General features: G+C 53.0%; 1 protein-coding gene across 1 annotated transcript in view; it reads left to right on the forward strand.

The window, feature by feature from the left end:
* The window catches only part of LOC119784871 (centrosomal protein of 120 kDa), a 31,744-nt gene extending 21,998 nt beyond the window's left edge, over positions 1-9,746 (forward strand). The window contains exons 15-19 of the mRNA XM_038287130.1: positions 2,997-3,158; positions 3,230-3,352; positions 3,430-3,528; positions 8,201-8,346; positions 8,694-9,746. Of these exons, the coding sequence (XP_038143058.1) occupies positions 2,997-3,158; positions 3,230-3,352; positions 3,430-3,528; positions 8,201-8,346; positions 8,694-8,904 (741 nt within the window). The 3' untranslated portion in view covers positions 8,905-9,746. The remainder of the gene's footprint in view (positions 1-2,996; positions 3,159-3,229; positions 3,353-3,429; positions 3,529-8,200; positions 8,347-8,693) is intronic.
* The last annotated feature ends 272 nt before the right edge of the window (positions 9,747-10,018 follow it).

Consider the following 10,018-nt stretch of genomic DNA (forward strand, 5'->3'; position numbering starts at 1 on the left):
CCGCAGGCGGGCTAACGTCAGCCCTGGGTTCCCGCAGGCGGGCTAACGTCAGCCCTGGGTTCCCGCAGGCGGGCTAACGTCAGCCCTGGGTTCCCGCAGGCGGGCTAACGTCAGCCCTGGGTTCCCGCAGGCGGGCTAACGTCAGCCCTGGGTTCCCGCAGGCGGGCTAACGTCAGCCCTGGGTTCCCGCAGACGGGCTAACGTCAGCCCTGGGTTCCCGCAGGCGGGCTAACGTCAGCCCTGGGTTCCCGCAGACGGGCTAAAGTCAGCCCTGGGTTCCCGCAGACGGGCTAAAGTCAGCCCTGGGTTCCCGCAGACGGGCTAAAGTCAGCCCTGGGTTCCCGCAGACGGGCTAACGTCAGCCCTGGGTTCCCGCAGACGGGCTAACGTCAGCCCTGGGTTCCCGCAGACGGGCTAACGTCAGCCCTGGGTTCCCGCAGACGGGCTAACGTCAGCCCTGCGTTCCCGCAGGCGGGCTAACGTCAGCCCTGGGTTCCCGCAGGCGGGCTAACGTCAGCCCTGGGTTCCCGCAGACGGGCTAACGTCAGCCCTGGGTTCCCGCAGGCGGGCTAACGTCAGCCCTGGGTTCCCGCAGGCGGGCTAACGTCAGCCCTGGGTTCCCGCAGACGGGCTAACGTCAGCCCTGGGTTCCCGCAGACGGGCTAACGTCAGCCCTGGGTTCCCGCAGACGGGCTAACGTCAGCCCTGGGTTCCCGCAGACGGGCTAACGTCAGCCCTGGGTTCCCGCAGACGGGCTAACGTCAGCCCTGGGTTCCCGCAGACGGGCTAACGTCAGCCCTGGGTTCCCGCAGACGGGCTAACGTCAGCCCTGGGTTCCCGCAGACGGGCTAACGTCAGCCCTGCGTTCCCGCAGGCGGGCTAACGTCAGCCCTGGGTTCCCGCAGGCGGGCTAACGTCAGCCCTGGGTTCCCGCAGACGGGCTAAAGTCAGCCCTGGGTTCCCGCAGACGGGCTAACGTCAGCCCTGGTTGCCAGGGTCCATACAGTGAATGGACCATAAATGGGCCATATAGCGAAGCTTAAAGTAGAAGGTTCTCGCTTCAAATGACCTTAAAATGTACTTTTATTGAACAACAGAAAAGAGAACTTTTAACTAAATACTCTGAGCTCTGTGAGTACTAACCTGGAAGCTGCTGCAGTGCATGTGTGGCATAAGGTGTTTGCAGAGACAATTTGGTGCTAATGGACAGTTTATTGCAAAGACAATTTACAGTGTACCCCCAATAATATTTTTTATTCTTGACTCATGTATGCGTGTGACTGTGAAAACATCCGATCAGCAGGGGGCGCTGCGTCTCTCAGGTATCCGCTGCTGGCGCATGCAGTTGTGGAGCGAGTAAGACGTCAGACAGCGTGATCAGAGATGAGACATAGCAAAAGTGAACTGATGTTGTTGTTCATGTTTTCACAGAAAAATCAATAAAAATTAAATATGCTGCACAGTGAAGACCCCTTCTTCTTCCACGTGTAACGCATGCTGGGACAGCTGTCGGTCTGGAGAACAGACAAGTCTGCTGTGATGCATGCTGGGTAAAGAGAGAACGACATCCGGGGACTTTGTCTGATGATCCGTGGATCATCAGGATCTTTGATGGTCAGACTTCCGGTTATTTCTGGATGTTATATTTTGGGACGTTTAGCCCCTGAGCTCCTGTCTGAAAAATAAATGCTCATCTGTTGAAATGAGTTGCTTTATATTACAGCAGAAGCTATTACAGTACAAAAAAAAATTGATCTGGAAGGAATCACGGTCGATGTTACCAGGACAATGGTGCAAATCGATGATTTAAAGGAATAGTACACCCAAAACATGATTAGCCTTCATTTTCTACTCACCCCCATGCTGAACAACACTCTGGAGTACTTTTTTGATATCTCAAATGCATCTGGAGATCTGGGAGGCTTCTTGCTGTCTGCTGACATTCAAATAATGGAGGTCTATGGCGCCCGAGGCAGAAAGGTCCATAAAAGTCCACAAAAAATGTGTCAATATTCCTCCATACTGCTCGTCCAATGTATTCCAAGTGTCCTGAGTGGGTAGCATCCATAATTTACTCGAAACGAAGTCATTTAGAATGTTTTTAGGGCATAAACAGTAGTGTATAGTATTTCCTGAAAGCGCGCGCCAGCGCGTTCACGAGTCTACGGAAGCCGGCAGACCAAACCAGCGCATTCAGCTCGGCAAAGAACTCATGCTCTTCCTCAACACTGAAGTCCTCAGACATTTTTCTTTCGTTGTTTCTTTCTTTGCACAGGTAAACAGCACATTTCTTCTTCTACGCTTGCATTATCGGAAGAGCAGACGCTGAATGCGCACTTTCATCTGGTTTGGTCTGCCATCTTCCGTAGCGTCCTGAACGCGCTTTCAGGAAATCCTATACACCACTGTTTATGCTCTAAAAACATTCTAAATGACTTCGTTTCGAGTAAATTCTGGACGCTACCCACTCAGGACACTTGGAATAAATTGGACGAGCAGTATGGAGGAATATTGACACGTTTTTGTGGACTTTTATGGACCTTTCTGTCTCGGGCGCCATAGACCTCCATTATTTGAATGTCAGCAGACAGCAAGAAGCCTCCCAGATCTCCAGATGCATTTGAGATATCAAAAAAGTACTCCAGAGTGTTGTTCAGCATGGGGGTGAGTAGAAAATGAAGGCTAATCATGTTTTGGGTGTACTATTCCTTTAACGTAACCCCTAACTGTTCCAGTTCTCAGCCTTAATCTTTTACGATAGGAAGGACCCTCTGGCTCCCCCTAGTGGTCTGGAACCCTTCTGCTTCGTGGAGAAAGACTTTTCCAGTACCATGCGGTGGACGCTTCGGGGTCTTTGTCTGCTATGATTGTTGATTAAGTTATCTATTTTCATTTCTACATCCAGTCCCGTTACTGCATGGTCTCCATTTAACCACCACCTGACCAATTAGAAGCAGTTTTTTATTTTAGCATCTTTCTCTGGTTTTTACCTCCAGACTCAGCGGCTGCAGAGGGAGCTGCGAGTGGAGCACGACCTCACCCAGAAGGAGCTGCAGGAGGCCAGCAGGAGGGTGCAGAGGGAGTGTGACCACCGGGTGACGTTGGAGAGGGAGAAGGTCCATCTGATGGAGGAAGAGCGAAGCCGGCTACTGCAGCAGGTAGAGACGGAGGCAGAGCTGCCGCCCCGCTGGTCGCTTCCTGTTGTTGAACTCATAGCTTCTGCTTTCAGATCGCAGACGGAGAGACTCGCTACAAACAGCTGGAGAAAGAGTTCCAGCTGTACAGGGAGCAGCAGAACGTGCGACCAGAGCTCCGCCTGCAGTCCGAAATCAACCTGCTGACTCTGGAGAAGGTGAGCAGGAGAAGAACATCCAGAGAGGAATGAGTCAGATGGTGCTCTGCTTCATGGCTCGTCTTCTGCCTCTGAAGGTGGAGCTGGAGAGGAAGCTGGAGTCCACCACCAAGTCCAAGCTTCACTACAAGCAGCAGTGGGGCCGCGCCCTGAAGGAGCTCGCTCGCTTTAAACAGGTAAAGGGGGGGCCAGACTCTGCAGATGGAATCTCACCCCCAGGGGGATCGGTGACCCGCTGGGGGATCCGCACCCCTCTGTGGGACCCGGACCCGGCTGGGGGCCAGCAGTTGCATGTGCCTCAGCTCCTTCTGCAGCAGCAGAACATCTCAGAGCTGAATATTGTTGAATTGGTGATTTTCTGCTCTCCATGTTTCAGTTGGTTCAGATAATCTCAGCCCGCTTCTTAGCCAACCTTCCCCTACAGCAAAACAAGACTATAATAATTATAAAGTTGTTTTTTATAAAGATCATTTCCTCCCCTAGTGGCCTTTATTTCTACATCACTGCTGGTAAAGTGATCCGGTTATGAAGCAAAATTCTGATCCGTCCTGTTGGGTTTAATAAAGTTATGAAAGGAATCGGCTGCTTAGAGCTGTGGGGGGTCAAAGGTCAAATGTGTGCAGCGGCTCTGACATACCAATAACTGTTCCTGACAGGAACCAGCTGTTCTCCTGCCTCCTCTTCCTCCTTATCTTCCTCCTCTGAGTGTCTCAGCGCTGCTAAGAAAACAGGCTGTGATTGATGCGTCTTTACGGGGCCCGGCCCCTCCCTCTGATTAATCATGCTTTGGTTGTTGACCCCCAGACGCGTCTGAACCCTCAGACCCGTGTTTATCCGAGCGTCCGTGTTGGAGCTGGCCCGTCTGCAGGCTCCTCTCTCAGCTCCTGGCCCCGCCTCCTTTAGCTCACATCATAAAAATTCCTGTCTGAGCTATAATGATGGCGGCGGGGGGGAGAGTTAAAGCCCAAACAGAACCGAGGTGTCGGATCAGAGGCCGGCCGCCGTGTCCCTCAACTCCAAATATTGGGACAAGGACCTGAAGTTGTTCTTTTCTCAGGAAAAATATTGGGACAAAGAGATTAAAGACATGAGGCTGGGAGCTGAAGCTGAGCGAGAGGTCGCTGCAGGCGGGAGGTCGCTGCAGGCGGGAGGTCGCTGCAGGCGGGAGGTCGCTGCAGGCGGGAGGTCGCTGCAGGCGGGAGGTCGCTGCAGCCGGGAGGTCGCTGCAGGCGGGAGGTCGCTGCAGCCGGGAGGTCGCTGCAGCCGGGAGGTCGCTGCAGGCGGGAGGTCGCTGCAGGCGGGAGGTCGCTGCAGCCGGGAGGTCGCTGCAGCCGGGAGGTCGCTGCAGGCGGGAGGTCGCTGCAGGCGGGAGGTCGCTGCAGCCGGGAGGTCGCTGCAGGCGGGAGGTCGCTGCAGCCGAGACGTCGCTGCAGGCGGGAGGTCGCTGCAGGCGGGAGGTCGCTGCAGGCGGGAGGTCGCTGCAGCCGGGAGGTCGCTGCAGCCGGGAGGTCGCTGCAGCCGGGAGGTCGCTGCAGGCGGGAGGTCGCTGCAGGCGGGAGGTCGCTGCAGGCGGGAGGTCGCTGCAGGCGGGAGGTCGCTGCAGGCGGGAGGTCGCTGCAGGCGGGAGGTCGCTGCAGGCGGGAGGTCGCTGCAGGCGGGAGGTCGCTGCAGCCGGGAGGTCGCTGCAGGCGGGAGGTCGCTGCAGGCGGGAGGTCGCTGCAGGCGGGAGGTCGCTGCAGCCGGGAGGTCGCTGCAGGCGGGAGGTCGCTGCAGGCGGGAGGTCGCTGCAGGCGGGAGGTCGCTGCAGGCGGGAGGTCGCTGCAGGCGGGAGGTCGCTGCAGGCGGGAGGTCGCTGCAGGCGGGAGGTCGCTGCAGGCGGGAGGTCGCTGCAGGCGGGAGGTCGCTGCAGGCGGGAGGTCGCTGCGGCCGGGAGGTCGCTGCGGCCGGGACGTCGCTGCAGGCGGGAGGTCGCTGCAGGCGGGAGGTCGCTGCAGGCGGGAGGTCGCTGCAGCCGGGAGGTCGCTGCAGGCGGGAGGTCGCTGCAGCCGAGACGTCGCTGCAGGCGGGAGGTCGCTGCAGCCGGGAGGTCGCTGCAGCCGGGAGGTCGCTGCAGGCGGGAGGTCGCTGCAGCCGGGAGGTCGCTGCAGGCGGGAGGTCGCTGCAGGCGGGAGGTCGCTGCAGGCGGGAGGTCGCTGCAGCCGGGAGGTCGCTGCAGCCGGGAGGTCGCTGCAGGCGGGAGGTCGCTGCAGGCGGGAGGTCGCTGCAGGCGGGAGGTCGCTGCAGCCGGGAAAGGTGACTGAACGTCTGCTGCTGCCGATAGGATGAAAGCAGCAGCTTTAGGTCAGAGAATATCTCAATAAACTTTATCGCTTCTTTAACTGTGGTTCTGTGGGGAATCCACAGCAGTCAGTATCTACCACTCACTCCTCAGGAGACCTGGAGAGACGCTCCTGTTAATGTAGTGTCTGATCTGCTGGTTCTGTTTCTACTTCATTACCAGCAGAGAAAATAAAGTTACAATTTTTCTTTTATCTCACACAAAACAAAACTTTTTCTCCGTAAATGAGTCGAGTTATGGGACCGTTTCTCTCTGCATCACTTAGATCTAATAATCCTCCGTCCACCAGGGGTGCTGGTGCCTACCTCCAGCTGCCTAGAGGCGAGAGGCGGGGTCCACCCTGGACAGGTCGCTAGTCCATCGCAGGGCATCTAATAATCCAGTAAATAAAATCTTCAGATTATTGGATGGATGGATTTATAATAACAATCTATTCATTATTGGATTTAGGCTCCTTCACATTTTTATTCTGTTAGGCAAACAGAGTGTTAGGGCCAGGCTAGAGAATTATTATTTTAAATTTCAAGAATAAAGTTGCAACAAGAATAGACATAAAATCACAGGAATAAAGTCGTAACATTATGAGAATAAAGTCATAAAATTGCGAGAATAAAGTTTTATTTTATAACAACTCTTCCAAGGAGCCCTTTCTTCTCTAAAAAGTTATAAAGAAGTTCTACTTTAGCATCAGTTTGAGAAATCAGGAAATCTTTTAGCAGCAGCATCAAACTGGGCAGGATGTCAAAGTGGACTCTGGCTGCTGATTGGTGGAGCTGGACGGCCGTCATCTGCTGGGCGGAGCTCCAAGCTTTCTTTCTAAAACGTGTTTTGGTTTGTTGATTTAATTCTGTTAATATTACGACTTTATTCTGGTAATTTTATGACTTTATTCTCAAAAAAAGAAAGAAAAAATCTAAATGTTAACCCGATCTTTTATGATTAAATTTAAATAATTTAATGAATTAGTTCTGCAGAGCTGTGATCACTTTTATTCATTCAGGTGTCTTTCTGATGAAGTGATGTCACACTAAGTGGGAGGAGCTAAAGTGATGCAGATCTGCTTCTTTCTTATCAGAATCCAGTTGTTCACAAACATTTCCTTTAGAAGTATAACTGCAGTAAATTAGATTCTGCATGAACAAACTCTGCAGCAGCTTTTGAGATGAAATGTCAGCTGGAGCTCAAAGGTTCTGTTTGAGGAGAACGTGTTGGCATTCCCATCTGGTCCGCTGCCTCACCGGAACCAACGACCAGAACCCAGCCTTCCTGTCAGATTCAGCTTCTGAACCGGTTCTGCCATCTGGATCCAGAATAGGAAGCCTTTCTAATTGGTTCCAGAACGTGGTTCCAGATCCTTCCGGTTCTGATGGTTCTGGGTCAGTTCGCTGATCATGATCCAATCAGAGCAAACCAGTTAGAGATGGGAGTTAACGGGTCCAGAAACCAAACAATGAAAAATGTTTTTTTTCCTATTTAATAACATAGATAATAGATTCTATATCCGCTCCTTTTTACTCATTTTCGTTGATACATTTTCATGGAAACCGAGAAGCAAACGTTTGATCGTTTTAATTTGATAAAAATAGATTCAGTTAAAAACCAAACCAGGAACCGATCGACTGATTCTTTGATCTCCAGAACTTTTAGATGTTTTCTTCTAATTTAATTCTAAATCAGTTTTATATTTTAAATTAAATATTTGAGATAAAAACCAATCTGGACCAGAACCGGGCCGCTGGGTCCTGTTGGTTCTTTGGATCAGTCACAACAGAACCATTTGGTTCTGCTCTAGTTGAGGTCTGACCTAATGAGGTTCTGTTGGACCCAGTTTTTAGATTGTGGTTCTGATCCGCTTCCTGATGGTCGGTTCCGGGTCCTTCAGGCTGAAACATGAGCAGGAGGTCCAATTGGGTCGGCATCAGATTTAAACACCTTTTCTTTTCTTTTATGAAGGTTTTCCAGGAATTAAAATAAACTCAGACATCTTCAGGCTTTCAGCAGGCAGGAACGGACCTGTGGTTCTGGTTCAGGTCCACTGACCGGACCTGTGGTTCTGGTTCAGGTCCACTGAACGGACCTGTGGTTCCGCTAAGGTTCAGGGAACCTCCTTTCATCACTTGTATCCGCTCCAGAACCTCTGCGGTGGCGAGTAAAACCCGTTCTAGAGAAGGGGAAGAGAGTTTAGTTCTGGTTCTGATCAGAACACAATTTGTTTTTATTGTGTTCTGGAACCAAACAGACCCAGTAGAACCGTCGGTTCTGCAGCCTCCTCCTCTCCTTCCGGGTCTCAACTCTATGTGAAAACCTTTATTTTTCTAATCAGAGTTCTGTGTGGAATTGAGAGGTTCATTGTTTTTATTCCCCCCTCCTCTGATTTATGGGTCGGCAGGCTGACCCGGTATCAGCGGTTCTGGCAAATCTAGCAAGCGGCTGTGATTTTAGTTCTGATGTGCAGAGTTCAGAGCTGCAGACCGGGTCAGACGTGACGAGGCTGCTTCTGTTTTGTCCAGAGGGAGCAGGAGAACGCCGTGGCTCGTCTGAAGAAGCAGCAGGCGGAGCTGGAGGCCATGAGGCTGCGTTACCTAGCAACCGAGGAGAAGGAGGCGGTGCGGCAGGACCGGAAGGAGCTGGACCAGATCAGGAACCAGCTGAACAGGTGAGTGGAAGACCCGTACCTCCAGCATCGTTTTTAAGGGTTGTCGTGGTGACCGAAGGAGTTCTGGTTCTGATCCAATAAAGCTTGGATGAACAGATTCAGGAGAACGAAAAAAAAAGTAGGACCTAGCTTAGCATCGTTAGCATCAAAGGCAGAAACAGCCGATCCAGAGCCCATCACAGCTGTCCCGGTCCGGACCAGACCAGTTCTGCGGAGTTAGGCTGAGCAGTAAACATCTTCCCTGCAGCTAAACCAGACCGATCCAGTTTAGCAGCTTTGATTTGACTGAAAATCTGAAATTTCTTCTTTTTTTTTTAAACGCTCTTCGTTTCATTTCCTCCCTTCAGGTTAAAAAAGCAGGAAGAAGAGAGGTTAGGCCCCACCCCCGTAGAGCCAGGCCCCGCCCCCAGCCTGAATGAGAGCTCAGAGGAGCACCTGAGCCGCCTGCTGGAGGAGAGGGACACGCTGCTGAGGACCGGGGTCTACACGCACCAGGACCGGATCGTAGCGGAGCTGGACCGGCAGATCCAGGACGCCATGAGGGACAGGAGGCTCTGACGGCCGCTGTGCGGTCCGATCGGACCGGCCGGCCGGGTCCGGCGGAGGGTCAGATCACCTGCAGATTAACCAGCAAACCGAACCTGATCCAACTTCAGGTTTTATACCACTGGACTCGGACTGGGTCAGCAGCATCTGGTTCTAGAGGTTCTTCCATCCAGCAGATCCTCAGAGGAAAATAGCGGTTCTGATCCGGCCAGAGAGCCACGGCGGTTCTGATAATAACAGCCGATGTTCTCCTGAATAAGCAGCACAGACCGTTGAAGGTTTGTTCTTCACTAAAACCTTCCATCCAGCTAACGGGTTTCCTTTGCTTCTGGGTCGGAACCAGAACCTAAGGAAAATGAGAATCCAGTAAAAGATCAGAGCTGCAGAAGAACTTTGTTAATAGAACAGGACCGGGTTAGTGGACAGAAAAAATGTTCTGCTAGAACTTCCTGATTATGTTCTGGTCCAGATTAGTCCTTCATTCCTGAATGAATATAAACTCGGACTCGTTCAGTCCGAGTCTTTTCGCTCCAGGTTAAAGGATTCCAGCTCTGTGCTCATTCTGCAGCGGGTGGATGGACCCTCTGCTCACCTGGACCGGAACCACAGGGTCACAAAGTCTCACAGAAAAATGTTTTTATTTATGGATCCAAATGGATCTGTGAAAATGTTGGTTCTGGTTCTGATCCCAGAAATCCAACATTTTGGGAGCTTCTGTTACAAAAACCAACTGGAATTCACAGCATTGAAGCAGCGGGTCAGGGAGCAGAACCTCCGGGGTACGGACCTCTGGGGGGGCCAGAAGGAACCTCTGGGGGGCAGACGGATCCTCCGGGGGACGGACCTCTGGGGGGGCCAGAAGGAACCTCTGGGGGGGCCAGACGGAACCTCTGGGGGGCAGATGGATCCTCCGGGGGACGGACCTCTGGGGGGGCAGATGGATCCTCCGGGGGACGGACCTCTGGGAGGGCCAGACGGAACCTCTGGGGGGGCAGATGGATCCTCCGGGGGACGGACCTCTGGGGGGGCCAGAAGGAACCTCTGGGAGGGCCAGACGGAACCTCTGGGGGGGGCAGATTGATCCTCCGGGGGACGGACCTCTGGGGGGGCCAGAAGGAACCTCTGA

This window comes from Cyprinodon tularosa, unplaced genomic scaffold (assembly GCF_016077235.1).
Source record: "Cyprinodon tularosa strain WSP-4 unplaced genomic scaffold, ASM1607723v1 ctg235, whole genome shotgun sequence".
In the NCBI taxonomy this organism is placed as follows: domain Eukaryota; kingdom Metazoa; phylum Chordata; class Actinopteri; order Cyprinodontiformes; family Cyprinodontidae; genus Cyprinodon; species Cyprinodon tularosa.